The sequence below is a fragment of the Littorina saxatilis genome, linkage group LG17 (assembly GCF_037325665.1).
Source record: "Littorina saxatilis isolate snail1 linkage group LG17, US_GU_Lsax_2.0, whole genome shotgun sequence".
NCBI lineage: Eukaryota > Metazoa > Mollusca > Gastropoda > Littorinimorpha > Littorinidae > Littorina > Littorina saxatilis.
The window spans coordinates 59,836,435-59,856,739 of record NC_090261.1 but is presented as its reverse complement, the minus strand read 5'-3'; the positions used below and the strand labels follow the sequence as shown (position 1 = coordinate 59,856,739).

At 43.4% G+C, this 20,305-nt stretch overlaps 1 protein-coding gene and 1 long non-coding RNA gene across 2 annotated transcripts in view; both read left to right on the top strand.

Moving 5' to 3' along the window:
- The window catches only part of LOC138951926 (uncharacterized), a 272,464-nt gene that overhangs the window by 251,249 nt on the left and 910 nt on the right, over positions 1-20,305 (top strand). The window lies entirely within an intron of this gene.
- LOC138951910 (integrator complex subunit 7-like) lies at positions 50-20,134 on the top strand. Its single transcript, XM_070323469.1, has 20 exons — positions 50-161; positions 417-546; positions 1,715-1,861; positions 2,437-2,574; positions 3,170-3,299; positions 4,322-4,561; positions 5,292-5,406; positions 5,666-5,767; positions 6,089-6,186; positions 8,240-8,336; positions 8,762-8,901; positions 9,720-9,905; positions 10,197-10,352; positions 11,007-11,201; positions 13,948-14,051; positions 15,286-15,351; positions 15,831-15,978; positions 16,355-16,453; positions 16,825-17,019; positions 19,388-20,134. The coding sequence occupies exons 1-20, from the start codon at positions 65-67 to the stop codon at positions 19,673-19,675; spliced, it is 2,871 nt and encodes a 956-aa protein (XP_070179570.1). The 5' UTR covers positions 50-64; the 3' UTR covers positions 19,676-20,134.

Sequence of the window (20,305 nt, the reverse complement as noted above, 5' to 3'; positions counted from 1 at the left end):
AAATGGGATTTTTTTAGTAAGCTTATTTGCAAAAGTAGGAACGGCATGAACAAAAGCGGCAAAGATGGCAGCGCCCATAGTTGCACGATCTGGCTTTGCCGATGGAATCTCTGCTGAACAAGAACAGGATGCAAACTCAGCCTTAACAGAGCTTGACAAAGGTAGTGTACCGTTGTCTACACACTGATGCGAGTGATCTACGAGTTTGCTACACACGATGTTTTGTTTTTGCTTTTTAAAGCTGAAGAAAAGCCACTAAAGGCAGTGCATCGTCTGCTTCAAAGCCGGCTACAAGAAGTGAACCAGTGAATGAATGTTGCTTTCCCTTCGATTTTGGACGCCACTGCTGTGCACGATACCCAAGAGCAGCACATACGGATCATTCTTTCATTTCGTTTGTTTGTCTTGTGTTGCAGGTTTGCGTTCAGGCAAAATCGGAGTTCAGTGTGAGGCGATTGTCAAGTTTCCTCGTCTGTTTGAGAAGTACCCCTTCCCCATCTTGATCAACTCGGCACTGCTTAAGATAGCAGACGTTTATCGCATGGGGTAAGTTATGATCAAGCCATGATCGCTTGCATGGATCGTAATTCTTCTTCTTCTTCTGCGTTCGATGTTACCAAGGATAATTGCACGGCCATATTATCGTGGAAGCGTAGACAGCCGATTTTCTCCCCACGCCAAGTTGGCTGCTGTCTTCCATCTTCGGTGGTTGAGGTTCTTACTCAGGGTTGCCTCCTCCCCAAGAGTAGCTGCCTTGCTGGGCTGTCGAGTCCACTCTACCCGGGTTTGACGTCGAAGTTTTCCTTCTCGTAGCCTTTGCCTTTCCCAAGGCGCACACAAGGCAGTGCGGGTTTTGAGATCGGAGTTGTCCTTCTCCTAGATGAGCGACCATCCAAGGTTAACGAGCCCCATCTGCCCGAAGCAGCTGGTTTTAAGGTGACCCGCCTGCATCCCTTCTCCTGTTAGTCGAAGACAGGGCCCGCCACGTGAAGGCCAGGAGCTGGATTTGACTGTCAGAGGTGTTTGGAGACACGAAGCCATATGTGATATGGAGCATTTCTTGGGAAGTAGGCGCTTATCTCTACTTCCACCCCGGCATAACAGTCCTTGGGCCCCGCATGGATTGTAATAAGGCCAAAAAAAAAAATAGGTGTGGTTACGGTAACATAGCCAAAAAAAATAGGGTAGGTAGGTAGGCAATCACTTTTTTTTTTTTTTTTACTTTTTTTTCTAATGTGTACAAATTAAACCTACTTGACAGGGAAATAAGTGTGCGACACGGGCGCTTTCGCTTTCATTGCGTTTTTTGTACTCGGTTTTTTTGTTTTTTTTGACAAATGTAATAAAAAGTTATAGGATCGGCCCCTAAAAATAGGGTAGGTCGGGTTACCGTAACCACACCTATTTTTTTTTTAGGCCTAAACTGGAAGATATGGACAGTGTCACAGTATGTGTTTTTTATGTGTCTTTTGTTGTTGTTTCTTTATTGCTGTAGACTTTTATTTGCTTGATCATTGACAAGGTCAAACATTTTTTGTATTTGGTGTTTCTGCATTTAGAAAATGTTCAGTTGAGAGTCAAGGGCTGTGCAAATCAATTTTCATATTAAAGCTGAACCAAAACATTTTCAGTGTGATATTTTTTAAGTTTGTTTCATCTAAAGCAGCAATCAAAAGTTGTGAATTAATTAGAAGCTTACTTTGTTTGCTTGCAGGAACAACTTCATCCGTCTGTGCATCCTGCGTGTGGTTCAGCAGAGTGAGAAGCATTTGGACAAAATTCTGAATGTTGATGAGTTCCTGCGTCGCATTTTTGGTGTGATTCACAGCAACGATCCTATCGCCAGGGCAATCACAATCAGGTTTGTTCAAGAGATTCTGAACTTCTTCTTCTTCTTTGTTCGCTCAGACAGGCACTCTGGTCCTCCTGACAAATGTTACTGTTCATTGCAGGACCGTAGAGCTTGTCACTCACTGGTGTGTCAGCATGCCAGAATTCTGCTCTCAGGTTTTGGTGGATTGGACAGTCCTGCAGGAAATGCTCCACTGTCATCATTGGTGTACCACACTTGCATGCAGAGGATTTTCCAATGTGGAATTTTGTGAACTAAATGTTAAATAGTCTCTTAGCATCAGGGTTGCTTCTGTAAGAATAAGATTTTTAAAAGTAAATGAAAAAGTTGTTTTGGTCAACTGCCAAAAGCATTTCCAGAGTAGACATATATCTGATTGGGACACATGACATGAGAAGTTTTACCTTTGAAGTGAAAAGTGCACATATGCACACACAGTAAGAAAACACAAGAGAAGTTCAGCCAGAGTACCAAATTCTAATAATGTGAGTATGTACCTTTGTGGAAGATCAATCAAGATATTGTATTCACAGATAATTACATTTAAGTAACATAGCCTTTGTGTTAATGTGTGTGTGTTTCAGAACCCTAGGCAGTATTGCCAGCATCATTCCAGAAAAGAAGAACGTCCACCATAGCATCATACTTGCACTGGACTCCCATGATGCCGTGGAGGTAGAAGCGTCCATCTTTGCTGCAGACAAATTCTCCGAAAATTCCAAGTGAGTATGTGAATGACTGATACATGGAACAGTAATTATATCAAAAATCAAATACAGTGTGCATTTCATAGGAAGACCTGTCATAGTGAGAAAAAAGACTTGAATTTTGTCAGTCTTGTTGCTAGTCCAAGTAATAGCATTTCTTCCCCAGTTTCTGGTTTTGAGAGTGCAATTCCGACAAATACCTGATGTTCTGGTTGCAATGTCTGCAGCATCATCCGTTTGTGTTGGGGAAAAAAATCTATCATACTCTGTAGGAAAGCATGTTTGCCTTTATGCTTGGGCCCTGGGCTAGGATCAGTAACTACCGAACTCTTAGTTAATTTTGGAAGAACATTTATTTTCACCATCAGGTAATTTTGTGAACTTTACAGGTTCACTACAATATTTACTACAGAATTGTTTTATTTTGTGAGGCGCTGAGAACCATTTTACTATTTGCGTCTTAGAAGTACATACATGTATCATTATTATTTTTTATTTTATGTGTCAAGACAGTAGCCATGTTTTGTTGCTTCAAGTTTCAACTCACATTGTGCAGCAAAGCAAACTTGACATTGGAACAACTGACTTTTCTGTGTGTTTTGCTTGACAGAACATTTTCTGCCACCATCTGCGGCAAGATGATCGTGATGCTGTCAGGCCTTGCCACTCCAGTGGAGATGAAAATGAAGCTGATTCCCAGCCTGCGCCACATGCATCATGACGCTGACACTGCTGCTAAGGTATGCTGTCAGTATAAGCTCCTTGGTTTCTTTAGTGGACTGGGACAGGCGCAATCAATCAATATGAGGCTTATATCGCGCGTATTCCGTAGGTAGAGTTCTAAGCGCAGGTTTTATTTTTATTTTTATTTTTTATGCAATTAAATATTGCGCACATATTCAATGCCGTGTGAGATGGAATTTTTTTACACAATACATCACGCATTCACATCGGCCAGCAGATCGCAGCCATTTCGGCACATATCCTACTTTTCACGGCCTTTTATTCTAAGTCACACGGGTATTTTGGTGGACATTTTTATCTATGCCTATACAATTTTGCCAGGAAAGACCCTTTTGTCAATCGTGGGATCTTTAACGTGCACACCCCAATGTAGTGTACAAGGAGGGACCTCGGTTTTTCGTCTCATCCGAATGGCCTAGTGGGTAAGACGTCAGCCTCCCGTGCCGAAGGTTGAATATTTGAATCCCGACCACGCCTGGTGGGTTAGCAGGCGGAGATTTTTCTGATCTCCCCGGTCAACCAGGTGCAGACCTGCTAGTGGCTTATCTCCCTTTGTGTGTACACACAAGCACAAGACCAAGTGCGCATGGAAAAGATCCTGTAATCTTGTTTGCTCATTATGAAAAAAAAGAAACATGAAGTGAACATGATTGTGTTTTGGTGTTTTGTATGAAGTAATTTGATAATGACGTGCATAGCTAGCTGTCCATTGGACACTGATTATTTACATGCTTTTTACTTTGTCAGTTGTGCCTGTGTTTTTGTCATTTTATTGTTTTGTTTTTGTTGTTGTTGCTTTGTTTATTTTATTGGTGTAGAATAACAAATAAATGTTAGTCTGAGGGGTAGGACAGAAACTGTTATGTGAAGCAAGTATGTGAAAATTGATTGGTTAAAGCTTGTCTTTGGAAATGTAATAACTTCAGAGGCTGGTATTTCCAGGAAATCTAATAGAAAGCCTGTGTCAGCACTATGTCTATCCACATAGCTCATATGCTCTCGTAATTGTATCTTTCAGGCTTTTGCTGTGTGCGAGTCTCTGCTGGAAGGCTACCCTGCTCAGAACTTTGTCATCCTGACGCTGAACACCATGACGCAGCTTGCTGTCCACTCTCTGGTCAACATGTCCAGTCATGCATCCCGCCTGCTGTCCATTCTCAACTCTGACCTCCGACACGGGGTTCACCTCACCTGCCTGCGCAATCTGCGTCTACTGGCGAGAAGCGGACCTCACCACTGGCAGGCTAACAATGTGGAAGTAAGCTGAACAGACGAATTCTCGACATATGTTGGTTTTATATGGGTTGTGAAAGCAGACTTGAGAATCTTCCTCCTTTTGGAGGAATTCCTCCTTTTGATCCTGACTCTAGGTGTTCATGTTGGCTATGGAAAATCAACGCATTACATTGATTTTGAAGCTGTAATCAACACTCATCATGTGTAAATTAATTTCCCTTGTACCACTACATCAGGGTGAAGAAAAAGTGATGAAATCTTCAAAATGTTGCCTTATTTTGGAGTTTGCAAACCATATTTCCTCCTTTATGACCATTTTGTATTCTCATGTCTGTGAAAGATGATGATGATACGTGTTGTTTAACGCCCTCACAGTAAAACCGTTAGGAGCGTGTTCCCAAAAGTTGGTTGTGAAATAGTGAATACTCATGCTTTTTATTGAGGCAAGCTTTCTACACATGCTCCTTGTCCGTGTGTTTCAGACAAACCCCACCCTAGTTACTGGCCTATATTGTCACTTGGGAAAGTTCGACTCCCTAAAAGCAAGAGTATTTATTCACTCTTTCGTAACCCATACTTGTAAACCTGACAGAGTTATTTCCAAACATTGTCTATTGTGTCTTTCCTAAATCTGTAGTTGGAATGTAGCAGGATAGTTTGGTTTTTATTCTTCTAGTTTTCTGGTCATTTTTGTTCTTCTTAGTTTTGTTGTTGAAAGAACACATTATTCCTGGGTTTTTTTATGTGCACAGGATGTTGCTGAGCTACTGGTGAAAACATCATCCCCACAACTGAAGATCCAAGCTGTGTGTGTCTTGAATGCCATTTGTAGCTCTGTGGCAGTCAAGCTGCTGCCTTTCAATACAGGTAGGTTTTCTGGTGTGTGTTTATTCTCTAGAGAGATATGGAAGGAGGGGAGGGGGGTAAGACATGTGGTATACTAGGGGGTGAGGGATTAGTGTGTGCGTGTTTGCATTGATTATGTTCATGTGCGTAGGTATTTTATGTTTACTGACATGTTTAACTTTGTTTTCACATTTTGGGCTTTTTTAATCCTTTGCCATCAAATCAGGTAAGTAACATGCCATGTTTGTTTGATTGAAGCATCACTTCTTTTTTTTTTCAGTGAACAAAGTGCTTGGAGTGAGTCGACAGTTTTGCTACAGTGAAAATGTCAGTCTTGCATCCAAAGCTATCAGACTGGTTACAGAGATTGCAAGATCTAAACGTGAGTAAGAAAAATTAAAACAATTATAATATTCTGTATATCATACCTCTCTCTGTCTCTTGCAAACGGTTGAATTTTAATTTTTAGTACGATGATGAAGTGAACAAACAGAAGAGACGGTGCTGATTAATCATGCCAAGCAGTCTGAGCACGATTTTATTGATGTTTTACTGTTTTGGATGTCTTTGTCTTTTTTTATTTGTAAAAAAAACCCCAACATTTTGTGATATGATCGAGAGGATTTGTAGGCAAATGCATTGCAAATATCCAACTTTATTCTGATGATACCATGGTTTTTATTTCATGTTTCTTGTGTTACAGGATGTGTTGAAGATGTACCCGGTGAAGCTGTGTCGGCCATACAGACTTTCCTTATTCTGTCCAGTGATGGGGGCGATGAGGATAACCCGCATCTTAAGGTACGCAAGAGAAAAGTCATTACAGTGGAACCCCAACCTCCCCCCCCCCCCCCCCCCCCCCAATAAGACAAAGAAAATCTGAGAAAATCAGGTCTTGAAAAGGATTGTATCGTAAAATGAGGGTTAATTTGTAGAGGTTATGAACAAAAAGTCTGAGAAAACAAGGTCTTAAAATGGAGTAGAACTTGAAAGGGGGGTTCCACTATTTCAGGTTGATCGGTGGATTCAAGACATTTGTGAGAAAGGCTAACAGAGGAGGCTCCTTCTGTTTGACATTCTGTAAATTGTGTGTGTCTGGTACGTGTGTGTGTGTTTGTTTGTTTGTTTGTTTGTTTGCTTAACGCCCAGCCGACCACGAAGGGCCATATCAGGGCGGTGCTGCTTTGACATATAACGTGCGCCACACCCAAGACAGAAGTCGCAGCACAGGCTTCAAGTCTCACCCAGTCACATTATTCTGACACCGGACCAACCAGTCCTAGCACTAACCCCATAATGCCAGACGCCAGGCGGAGCAGCCACTAGATTGCCAATTTTTGAGTCACTTGAGAAAAAGTGACTCTATGTAATCGGTCAGTGTTAGTCTGTCCGGCCGGCCGTCTGGCCGGCCGGCCGTCCGTAGACACCACCTTAACGTTGGACTTTTCTCGGAAACTATCAAAGCGATCGGGCTCATATTTTGTTTAGTCGTGACCTCCAATGACCTCTACACTTTAACGATGGTTTCGTTGACCTTTGACCTTTTTCAAGGTCACAGGTCAGCGTCAAAGGAAAAATTAGACATTTTATATCTTTTCTCGGAAACTATCAAAGCGATCGGGCTCATATTTTGTTTAGTCGTGACCTCCAATGACCTCTACACTTTAACGATGGTTTCGTTGACCTTTGACCTTTTTCAAGGTCACAGGTCAGCGTCAAAGGAAAAATTAGACATTTTATATCTTTGACAAAGTTCATCGGATGTGATTGAAACTTTGTAGGATTATTCTTTACATCAAAGTATTTACATCTGTAGCCTTTTACGAACGTTATCAGAAAAACAAGGGAGATAACTAGCCTTTTCTGTTCGGCAACACACAACTTAACGTTGGGCTTTTCTCGGAAACTATAAAAGTGACCGGGCTCAAATTTTATGTGAACGTGACTCATTGTGTTGTGAATAGCAATTTCTTCCTGTCCATCTGATGCCTCATATAATATTCAGAACTGCGAAAGTGACTCGATCGAGCGTTTGCTCTTCTTGTAAAGTCTTAGGTATGACCCGGCCGGGGTTCGAACCCACGACCTCCCGATCACAGGGCGGACGCCTTACCACTAGGCCACGGTGCCGGTGTGTGTGTGTGTACTTTTCAGTTTTGTTCTCTGTGTGTTGTTGTTTTTGAATATCACAATGGAAACCCCTGTTTAAGAACTAGATATATGAGAAAATCATGTCTTCAAAGGGAGGGAGTCTTAAAATGGTGGTACATTTACACAGGTTATTAACGAAGCATATTAAAAAGAAGGCAGGCTTAAATTGGGGGACTGGGTGGCCGAGTGGTAAACGCACTTGCCTCGGAAGCGAGAGGTTGCGTGTTCAGGCCTGGGTCAGGCCGCAATTTTCTCCCCCCTTTCCAAACCTAGGTGGTGGGTTCAAGTGCTAGTCTTTCGGATGAGACGAAAAACCGAGGTCCCGTGTACACTACATTGGGGTGTGCACGTTAAAAGATCCCACGATTGACAAAAGGGTCTTTCCTGGCAAAATTGTATAGACATATATAAAAATGTCCACCAAATACCCGTGTGACTTGGAATAATAGGCCGTGAAAAGTATATACTCGCCTAACACGCTTGAGATTTACTGGCCGATGTGAATGCGTGATATATTGTGTAAAAAAATTCCATCTCACACGGCATATTGTAAACGCCATGAGCCTCCCCTCTGGGAGGGTATGTGCGTAGAAATACTCACTAATAATCTTAAGAGGGGGCTTCGTGAATGGTGGGCTGTATTAGCTATTGCTTTTCTTGTTTTCAATACTACATTGTATATCTTTTGTCTTTTCCTTGCCAGTCTGTACTGCGAGCAGCTGTTGACCTGAGTACTATGGACTCTGCCATTGCTGCTGCCTTTGTGGACACGCTGTCCAACATGTTGTCCTTTGCATCTGGTGAGTAGGACTGTGAGGCCACCCTTTCCCTCTTGTACCCCTTGTTTTCTGTGTGTGTGTGTGTGTGTGTGTGTGAGCCCAACCCTGTCCATTTTGTCACCCTTATTTTCCATGTGTGTGTGTGTCTTTTTGTGGAGTGAGGGGTGGGTAACGAGTGTGTGTTATTTTCATAACGAAAGTTTGTTGTTCTTTACAAATACAGTAGAACCCCCCATTTTAACACACACACACACTGACACACACACACACACTGACTCACACACACACACACACACACACACACTGACATACACACACACACACTGACACACACACACACACACACCACCCCAGATAGATTTTTGAAGGTCTTAAAATGGGGGGTTACATTGTAACCAAATTATGAATGTCGTTAGTAATTTACTGTCACTTGCTTTGCTTTTCAGGTAGTGTAGCAGAGGTGATATGTGAGGCCTTGACCGCTATAGGAGAGAAGAGTCCAGAGACTCTGCAGCCTGCAGTGACCACCATGCTGACCTGTCTACACAAGTGGGCGTCCACTGGTCTGGACAGCAAGTGTGTACAGGTCAGTGCCACAGTTATGCCTGGTCAGATAAAAGGCGGGGGAAAGTCTGTGAAGCAGTGTTATTCCCAGACACAGAAAACAAAGAGTCAGTTGGACCTGCATTCAAAATTTATATCGGTCAAAATGTCCTGACGGCAACACAATTGCTGTGTCAAAATACAGTAATTTGTGTGTACATGTGTTGCTTGTTGATAGTGTGTCAAAATTATCACACTTTCGACTGGCCTGGGGTCAGAACAATGCATCTAATAAAAAAAAATGTATGCGTTTATAACCAAAGATGGAGACCTGGAAACAACAATTTGTGCATTAACTTATCTAGACACATTTGTGGTCTCTGGTGCATGTTTTCTCATGCTGGTGGTTGGGGATTGAACCCCACACGGAGTGAATACGAATACCCGATTTTTCCAAGGGCTCTCCAGTCCACCTAGCTGAAAATGGGTACCTGACCCTATTCAGGGCAGGGGAAGGCAAAGGCAGCGAGGGAGAAGAGCTGATAAAGCTGGCCCCAGAAAAGTTGAGATCTCTAACATCTCGTTCCCCTACGATCAACTATGGTTATGCGAATACCTTTAGCTCTACCTTTACCTGTTATCTCCCCTGTTGATTGTATAGGTGTGTTTTTTGGTACAGGCGAAGTGGACACAATGTGTACGCGATATAATGTAGAGAGTGTGTGTGTGAGTGTGTGGGTATGCAATTCGGTGAGCATTCTGTTTTGTTGTTGTGTTTGAATGTATTATGTATTGAATGTACTCGAAGCAAACAACATTCCTGTGTACTGCGCGTGGTTGGAATAAATCTTATGTTTTCAGGTACAGCTGTGCACGCTGGTGTTCCAAGCGGCCAGAGAGAGCCTGATCCCCATGGATGTGTTGACCTCGCTCAGGGTGGTGGTGGACAAGTCAGCGCTGTGGCAGATGTACAGGATCGCCCGGCAAGCCATGCGCTACGGCCAGTACTCCATCGCAGAGTTTATCTTTTCTGATCTGGCCTATAAGGTAATCGTTAGGACAAGTTTTTGTGTTCATGTGAAGAGATGGGGTTGCAAGTAAAGATCGTAGTCTTTGACAGCTTGTCCTTGTTTTCATTTATTGTTCGATTTAATAGTGTGTGCTTTGAGCTTACATCCTATGCCGCTTCAATATATTATATGATATTAAATTAATGGGTTTGAAACTTCCTCTTCTACCAGTTTTCATTAGAAGCACAGTGGAATAATACACAAATAGCTTTGGATAGATTTGTGATGCTGTTATAAATCATTCACTGCTGCTTATTGTGTATTTCAGGTGGCTTCGGAGCACTTTTACAATTGGTTGTTAGGGTTGCGGCATGTGTGTACGGCACAGCTGCGATTGCTTGACCTCCAGTCCAATGGGTTCAACATCCTGCCCTGCCTGGCCAACGCCATTGACAGCTACCAGAGGGCGCTTGTGTCTCTCAAGGTAAGCCTTTAAAGTGTGTCTACTCACACTTTAGGCTGCAAGAACTTCAGTTGTGTAGCGTACTGTTTTGGCAGCTTTGGAAGAGAAAAAAGTATGAGGAATTGTGTCAGTGTTGTTCTCAATAAAAACAAATCTGTTTGCTGAAAAAGCATGACAAAGAAGGTTCAGCTTTTTGTCAACTGTCTTGTTTTTGTTTCAAATACCGACCTCAAACCTCACTGATGCACATCTTTTTCATGTAGTTTCAAGCGACCAGTATCATGCAACCTCAAATTTCAGTTGCACTGTTTGTTTATGTACGGTGGTAACTGTGATGCATGGCCCCTCCGATGAGAGAACACCTCCCTCAAAAGGACACCTTGTTCTGTTATCTTAACCAACATGTACCTGTCATGACAGGCCACCCGCAATGTTGGGACACTTTTGGCCGGTCCCACAAATACTGATAGGTTATGCAGTCAGCATACTCAATAAGTTTAGACATACATAGACAAATAAATAGTCAAGAGATGTTTCATACATTTTGGTTTAAACAAGGTTTTATTCAATTTGAACATGGTACAGTAATCAACGAGAAATGATAGGGACACGAACTCAAGCGAACGCTTATAATAAATTATATAATAATATAATTGTGATATCGAACATTTTTAGGCTGCCAGCACCCCAGCCTTCCCCCTGGAATTTCAGTGTGAGTATGTGCGTCTGCGCGTCATGTGGCTGTCATCGCTGAGACTGCTGATTCTGACCTGCAACACCTTCTGGTCATCTCCCCCTCCCGCAATCGCCACCGCACAGGCCTCCACCAACGGTCAGGAGGGCACCAAGTGGACGCAGGTCACTCAGCAGGTGAAACATTTTTTGTTGCTGGTAGTCTGGCATGAGTTTATAATACACTCTTCAAAAAAAGTCAAGGATCGGTTGAAAAAACGGATCTGATTATAAAAAATTGCCGAAAAATTAAACATCGACATGATAATTCTTCTTCTTCTTCTGCGTTCGTGGGCTGAAACTCCCTCGTACACTCGTGTTTTTGCACGAGTGGAATTTTACGTGTATGACCGTTTTTACCCCGCCATTTAGGCAGCCATACGCCGCTTTCGGAGGAAGCATGCTGGGTATTTTCGTGTTTCTATAACCCACCGAACTCTGACATGGATTACAGGATCTTTTCCGTGCGCACTTGGTCTTGTGCTTGCGTGTACACACGAAGGGGGTAAAGTCACTAGCAGGTCTGCACATAAGTTGACCTGGGAAAACGGAAAAATCTCCACTCTTAACCCACCAGGCGGCAGCGACCGGGATTCAAACTCACGACCTCCCGATTAGGAGGCCGACGTCTTACCACCGCGCCACCGCGCCCGTCGACATGATAATTAAAAGATTAATGTGTTTGAATTAACAAATGAACAATGAGTCTTGACCTAGAATTTTGTTTGGCAGGCAGAGTTATTTCCCTTTGTGGGACTTCTCAAAAGCTTCTGCATTTTGGAAGAAAAAGGGTGTTTTTTATAGCCCCATGAAATTTGCGGAACGCATGCCAGGGCAAAAGGTTGTGATGCACGTGCTACAACAGGGTCCTGGCTATGAACATCGCTCACCAGCTTGTGTTTAAAGGTTAACACGCTGACACAATTATGCACAGTAGCAACATGCCCCCACGAAGAAAACTGAGCGATTTGGATAGAGGAAGGGCAATAGGATGGCTACAAGACGGTGTTGCTGCCAGGCAAGTGGCCCAGAGGCTTGCACTGGCTCCCTCTGTCATCATCAGACTAAAACAGAGATTCCACGCAACTGGAAGAGTGCAGGAGCGACAACGTTCTGGTAGGCCCAGAGTCACCACACAAAGAGAGGATCGCTTCATTCAGAGGCAGGCCATGCAACAAAGAATGGCTACGGCAAACAACATTAGGCAACGCCTACAAGCTACCACCAACACTGTTGTTAGTGGTCAGACGATCCGAAACCGCTTACACAACTTTGGCTTACGTGCAAGGCGTCCAGTCCGAGGAACAACCCTGACTGCTAATCACCGAGCAGCTCGCCGAGCCTGGTGCACTCAACATGTGAGGTGACAACGTCAGCAGTGGGCTCAGGTGTTGTTTACAGATGAGTCCCGCTTTTGCTTGGAACTTGCTGATGGTCGCATCCGAGTGTGGAGGCGTCGCGGAGAGCGCGTCGCAGAAGCGCTGTTCTGGAACGACAGCGTTTTGGTGGAGGCTTTGTCAAAGGACACCTCTGTACCATGTAGTGGGCAACTTGACCGGTGTCCGCTACCAGAATGAGATCCTGCAACCCCTGGTCGTTCCAGCCCTCCAAGCGATCGGCCCTCGTGCGATTCTTCAGGATGACAACACACCTCCCCATCGCTCTGCAGCTGTAAACACCTTCATCCAGCAGGCCAGGGTCAACAGGATGCTGTGGCCAGTCAACAGCCCGGACCTGAACCCCATAGAGCACATGTGGGACGAGCTTTGTCGTCGGGTACAGCAACATCACCCTCCTCCTGCCAGTCTGGGTCAACTGCTGCAATGGCTCCAGCAGGAGTGGAATGTAGTTCCCAGAGCATTCATATGCAACCTGATCCACTCCATGCGCCAACGATGTGTTGGATGCCTGGCACACAACGGAGGGCACATGCGTTATTGACACTGATTCACATTGTTGTGAATTCCATTTTCGAGGGTTGTCGCGTTTGACACACTCTAGCTAAATTGTTACTGCCGCGTTCGATCTTTGCTTTGTTTGTCATTACTCCTTGGTTGTTCAATTATATAATTTTTAAAAAATGAAAGAATTCGGTCTTGTCTGTTTTGTGTGGCGTGCTTGTAAAAAAGTGATCCTTAACTTTTTTTGAAGAGTGAACATGTCACTCATCAGGTGAGACATTTTTTGGGGGTAGTCAAGCATGAGTGGACACAGGTCAGTCAGCAGGTGAGAGTATTTTTGTTATTAAATGTAGTTTCGTCAGGCATGAGAGGACACAGCTAGGTCACTCAGCAGGTGAGAGAATTTTTGTTGATGCTAGTCAGGCATGAGATGTTTCCCATTTTCAAAGCTCTGGAGATCATTCTTGAGATCCCAAGCTCTCAGAGCATGTTGAGTTTTCTGGCAGAAAGGCGTCCATATTTCCGGGGGTACTGAGAGATCAATGCATTCTACATCATTTTTTTAAAACTTTTTGAGGGAGAGGGGCATACTTTCAGGCTCTTTTTAGAAGCTCATGATCTCATTTCTAGAAGTGCTGTGGGCATTACTGAAGTTGATTATTTTTATTGAATTTCTGTGCCTTTTTTTCCATCTCTCTTTGATTTTGATCAGTTTGGGGACATGTAATGATGTATGCAGTGTGTGAATCAGATGAAATGTAAGGTCAAAGTATAGCAGAAAGAATTTCTTGATGATCCTTTCAGTGGTGAAACAACCCCCCAAAAATGATGCCTCTGTAATTTGAAAGAAAATATAAATCCTTTTTGTTTGTGTTTTGTTGAGTGCAGCTGTTATTGCTTGGTAAAACAACCAAAAGAAAATGATCTCTTCGTAACTTTAAAGAAAAGTTGAATGATATTTGTTTGTGTTTGGTTGCCTACAGCTGGAGAAGTGTGTTCAGAAGTGCCAGGAGACGGGACAGAAGATCTCAGGGCTGTACTGGGCGTCCTTCGATGCTGACCCCGCCTCCCTCACCAGCATCATGCTGTATCCTTCACTTCCTACTTGCCTTGTACACTGGAACCCTCTGTTTTAGACCTCCAAAAACCTCTGAAAATCAGGTCTTAACAAGAAGGGCAAAGCCCATACGACTCACATGCTTGACCTTGACCTTTACATGACCTTGACCTTCAGCTAAACCTAGCAATGACATCATACACTAAGAACTGCTTTACACATTTTTCCTACCAAAATACATGTGACCTTGACCCAAGGTCAAGGTCATCCAAGGTCATGCAACACAAAGCTGTTAATTCAAGACATAGGAAGTACAATGGTGCTTATTGGCTCTTTCTACCATGAGATATGGTCACTTTTAGTGGTTCACTACCTTATTTTGGTCACATTTCATAAGGGTCAAAGTGACCTTGACCTTGATCATATGTGACCAAATGTGTCTCATGATGAAAACATAACATGTGCCCCACATAATTTTTAAGTTTGAAACAGTTATCTTCCATAGTTCAGGGTCAAGGTCACTTCAAAATATGTATACAATCCAACTTTGAAGAGCTCCTGTGACCTTGACCTTGAAGCAAGGTAAACCAAACTGGTATCAAAAGATGGGGCTTACTTTGCCCTATATATCATATATAGGTGAGGTATTAAATCTCAAAAACTTCAGAGAAAATGGGAAAAATGGGAAAAATAGCTGTTTTTTAGACAACATTTATGGCCCCTGCGACCTTGACCTTGAAGCAAGGTCAAGATGCTATGTATGTTTTTTGGGGCCTTGTCATCATACACCATCTTGCCAAATTTGGTACTGATAGACTGAATAGTGTCCAAGAAATATCCAACGTTAAAGTTTTCCGGACGGACGGACGGACGGACGGACGACTCGGGTGAGTACATAGACTCACTTTTGCTTCGCATGAGAGTCAAAAAGGAGGGAGTCTTAAAATGGGGGTAAATTTACGGAGGTTATGAATAAAAAATCGGAGAAAACAGGTTTTCAAAGGTAGAGAGACTTAAATCAAGGGGTCTGAAAAAGGGGTTTCCACTGTAATAAATACACAACAATTGAGTAGTTACTAGGGTAGTAGAGAGAGCAGGCTTGCGATTTTTCTGCCAATAATTTCTGGCATTGTCAACCCTCCAGTGATGATTCTAAATATCAGATTGCACGATTTTTTAAGTTTGATTTTTTAATAAGCAAGCATAAGCCTGGAGAGCCATGAGCATGTCTTCGTGTTGATACTTTTTCCTTGACTTATGCAAGTTTGCAGCAGGGGTGTGACTGCATCAAGTCGGCCATTTCCACCATCATCTCCACTGTCAACACGGGGTGAGTGGACGGACCCTGTGATTCACAATTATACACTGTTTCGGCCACAATTAACTTGTTGTCTGAAATATATGGTGGATGCCTACCTGCTTTTTCATGAGACAATTTATCGGCTTTTGTTTCCTTGTTTAATATGTTTTGTAACTCTGAAAACAGTGTGGCTGCTTAAGCCAGAAAGTAAAGTGTAAATGGGAGTTTTAGTCTATGAAGCCAGAAAATAAAGAAGAAATCTTCTGTCAGCTGATTTCCTTCTGAGGTATTTCCTTGAAAGCTTGGAAGGTATGGGCAATTCAGCCAGAATTGAGAGCTAGTGTGCTGGCTCAGCTCGGCAACAGAATTCCATGGTATACTGCTGTGGCACACTTCCTGGCAAATCTAAAAGACTTTGGCAATTCAACTGGAGCTTGGGGAGTGTGTTCAAGAATTCCTTGCTATGGAAATCATACTGTTATGATCTTCATGAATGAACCATGTTGCAGGCAGAGCACGCTTGGTGAGCGGCAGTTTCTGGGACATCTGGAGGGTGCGGGCAGTGAGAGATCCATGCAGAGCGTACTCCACAAGATCTCCAAGGACCTTGATGCACTCCTGCCAGAAAACTCAAAATGTTCTGAGAAAAATCACAAGGTGAGTTTAGATTCTGTACGGTTTGAGGATCAGTTTGGTGGGCTTAAAAAGTGGCTTATTTGTAAAAAATAAAAAAAATAAAAAAATAAAAATAATTCAACATGGTTCACATCTTTACTGAGCTAAGCTAAATTTCTGGGGCAACCTGCATTCTGTGCATGTTGTACAGTGCTTAAATTCTTGTAATGTATACTTTTTGTGTTTAATAGCATCTTTGATAAATGATATAGATAGGTAATTGGACATTCAATTTAGTGCATGTTAAATGATAATCAGGTAATCAGACGTTGAGTTGAGTACATCAAAGAGTTACTCTATGCTCCCTACACAAAAATCACGGTAGACATTTCTTCATGACCTGTTTCACTCTCTGCAGCTCATCGACTTTCTGAGTGGATCGGCAGTATCTCTGGTGCAGGCCAACCTAGGCTTTCCTCGTTTCTTCTTCCAAACCCTGCAGTCAACAACTGTCAAGGTCAGTCCTGTCGTGATGCAAAGCGAGTGTGTGTGTTTTCAGTGTTACTGTCAGGACTGGCAGGCAACAGAAATGGGGATGAAAACCCTTACAAAACCATCATTCAGAACAGTTAACTCCTTCAAGATTTCAAGCAATCCTGAATAGAAAATTGCAAACAAGAGGGATTCATCATTTGATTTAAAAAAAAAGGCTTAGGTCAGTATTGAAATGTAGCCTGAAACATGCAAGCTTTGACTTGAAAATGGAGTTCCAGATAATGGATTTCCATGTGGGGTATAGGCAATTCAAACTAACTTTTTTTACTCCCATGGCTGAAATGGAGCCTGAAATGTTCAAACGTTCATTTTGAAAACTATATGTGTTGACAGCTGGCCATATCACCCCAGTCTAGCAGCTCAGGGGAACCAGTGCTGATTCGTGCGGACACCAGTCTGACTCTCAAGGTGGAGGGAGTCATTCAGAAAGGGGAGCGCCCTTCTTTGTTCCGCTCTGTCCACGCTGTCAATGTCACCGTCACCACAAACATTATCTCCAGGGCGCCCACACAGCACCCATCACACAAGGTATAAAGAAGTTAATTTTGCAAAGAATTTTGATGGGATAAGGCGATGCCTGAAAAATATGTTCCCTGTGCAAGCAGCCAGTCAGCATAGTTTGTTTGTTTGTTCATGGGCTGAAACTCCCACGGCTTTTACGTGTATGACTGTTTTTACCCCGCCATTTAGGCAGCCATACGCAGCTTTCGGAGGAAGCAAGCTGGGTATTTTCGTGTTTCTATAACTCACCGAACTCTGACATGGATTACAGGATTTTTTCGTGCGCACTTGGTCTTGTGCTTGCGTGTACACACGGGGGTGTTCGGACACCGAGGAGGGTCTGCACACAAAGTTGACTCTGAGAAATAAATCTCTCGCCGAACGTGGGGACGAACTCACACTGACAGCGGCCAACTGGATACAAATCCAGCGCGCTACCGACTGAGCTACATCCCCGCCCCAGTCAGCATAGTAAAGTGCAGATCCAGAAAAATCTCCACTCTTATCCCACCAGACACGGCTGGGTTTTGAACTCCTAACTTTCCACATGTAAGGCTGACATCCTTCCCATCCATTGCTCCCATCATTCAGTTACAGTGGAACCCTTCTTGTTAGACCTCTAAAAAATCTGAAAAAACCAGGCCTTATAAAGGAGGGAGTCTTAAAATGAAGGTAAATTTACACAGATAATGAACCGAAAATATGATAAAACATGGTCTTTAAATGGAGGGAATCTTAAGTTAGGGGGTCTTATAAGGGGGGTTCCACTGTAACTGAATGACGGGCGCAATGGCCTAGTGATGAGGACGTCAGCCTTCCATGTGGAACGTTCAGAGCTGGTGGGATAAGGGTGGAGGCTGTTTCCGATCTCCCAGTTTAAGACTCACTCTCTCTGAACAAGGCTTTTAACTTGATCTGAAGCAATGATATGGCTAACTGTCTCTATACTTACTGTTTAGAAAACACTCACCGAGAAGTGAGTACAGAAGATGCTGTGCACTGCATTAGACTTTGCAGACACTGGATAGACCTATCGTTCATTAGAATCAGGATAGAATAAGCAGATTAGCATTTATGTGGGTGTGTGACGTGTCTGTGTGTATGCAGGCACATAGACCGCAGTATAATAAGCGGAAATTGTCATTCTCTCGTTCTTCACAACAAACTGTTCAAAGCTTTGACTTTAAATCGATTTCTTTGTTGGGTATAGGTGATTCAAACTGGGTTTTTTTCCACTTCCGTGACTGAAATGTTCAAACATTGATTTTAAAATCAGACATGGGATTCTTCCGTAAAATTACGGAATTCCGTAAATTTTTAGGCTCCAGGGATCATTCTTGAGATTCGTGCAAATCCGCTGAGAAAATGTTGGGGTATATGTAGGTATAGACCCAAGTTTTTCGGCCGGTCCGCTGATCGCGACGCTCCATTCCATACTATTCTTGAACGGTTGGTTCATAAAACGGTCAGACTGTTGCTGGTCGATCCGTATGGGAACGCGCTCTGTGTCTTTGTCTCCCACAGTCACCGTTTCAACGTAGCTATCGGGGATTCAGTATAAGCATACCGTATGAGAATGATTCGGCGCCATTTTTACATCGCTTTGAGCCACTTGCCAAAATGATGAGGAAGCTAAAGCGAGACGAAACCGTTCTATCCCGGGAAATTGACCAGCAGAAGTACAAGAAAAATCTCTGGGGATTCGACTGGCTCGATGAAGTTGTATCATTGAGCTGGAAATACGAGAAAGGCCAGAAGACACAAGACGTGAAACTGAAAGTTGGCGATGCTTTTGCTAAAATCAACTTGCCGGGAAAAGCTCAGTGCACTTTGTGCAACGATGTTAATGTTATCAACTACGGTTCCAATGGAAAGACTGCCCTCAAAAGCCACTTGAAAAGCAACAAGCACCTGACTATCCTGAAAACCCAGTCGTGTAATCAGTCACTGGGGTCGTTTTGCACCGACAAGGTAAGAACATTGAAACCACACCGTCACACTCCACCACCCCCCCCCCCCCCCCATCCCCGCCTCTCTCTCTCTCTCTCTCTCTCTCTCTCTCTCTTTCTCCTCCTTATTTTGAGTCTTAGCGTAAAATTAATTTGAGAAACATGGGAAGGAAGAGAAAGGGGGGGGGGGGGCTATGATTAAGCTGAAATATGCATTTCAGGGCCATTTTTGTGTGTCTAAAACACTAAAAACCTTCAGCGTTGCCCCTGGACCCTACTGGGGGCCTTCTGCGGCCCCCAGACCCCCACCTTTTTTTTTTCCTTAATTATCACTTTTTCGGAATCCCATGTCTGAAAATAGATTTATTATAAACTGTGACCGTTTCGTCACAACAAACTGAGAAAAATTTATCTTTTAACATTCCTTGTACATTTCTTCCTCTCAGCAAAGCACAGAGAAGACCAGCATACAGCTCTCACAGACGGTGGAACCTCAACACGAGTACTTCAGCACCAGCTTCATCCTGCCGTTCCACACGCTCGGTGTGCACTCCGTTCTGCTGGAAGCTGCCATTGTCGACAAGAATGGCGCATGCTGGAAGACAGGCCCGAGAGCAACGCTCAACGTCAAGTCGTATGACGATTCAATCCAGAGACAAGCTCAGAGCAGGTCGCGGCCAGCACCCCCTGTGCATTCGGCTGCCGCTGCTGTTGCGTCTGTTAGTCACCAGTGAAATACAAATGAATTTGATTCGGGATGATCAGATGTCAAATATAGAACTACTCAGAGGAATTTATTGCCAGTGTTCCCTGAGCATTCTGCTGCTGCCTCTGTTAGTCACCAGTGAAAAAACGGTGACCATAACTTAAGCCAAAGGAAGATGTAAAACCGTAACGCTCTACATCATGCTGTAAAACAGTTATATCCAGAGACAGTCTCAAAACCGATGTTGGCTGGAATCTCTTGTGCACATTGGTGCTGGTGCTCTCTCCGGTAGTCACCAGTGAATAAATAAGTGAGATTGAGCACCAAGGATATGTTGGTTTGGGATGATAAAATATGAAAAAATACGACTACTCAGAGCAAATTATTGCGAGTGTTCTCTGTGCATGCTAGTGCTGGTGCTGTCTCTGGTGAATAAATAAGTGAGATTGAGCACCAAGGATATGTTGGTTTGGGACGATCGAACATCTTCTACTTCTTCGGCGTTCCAGGATCGAACATCAAATAAAGGGCTACTTGGAGGAAACCATTGCCAGTAATGCCTGTGCTGTTGCCTCACTGGTCACTGGTAGTCAGTCAGCAGTGAGTGGAGTTCGGAAAACGATGCAGGTTCGTGGTGTTCAATGACAAGTTGCACAAC

What these genes read in the sequence shown, in the direction of transcription:
- LOC138951910 (XM_070323469.1), top strand. Translation starts at nt 65, where the DNA reads ATGGCAGCGCCCATAGTTGCACGATCTGGCTTTGCCGATGGAATCTCT. An exon ending in ATCTCCACTGTCAACACGGG is followed by an intron (nt 15,352 to 15,830) that starts GTGAGTGGACGG and finishes ACCATGTTGCAG; the next exon opens with GCAGAGCACGCTTGGTGAGC. An exon ending in CACAGCACCCATCACACAAG is followed by an intron (nt 17,020 to 19,387) that starts GTATAAAGAAGT and finishes TCTTCCTCTCAG; the next exon opens with CAAAGCACAGAGAAGACCAG.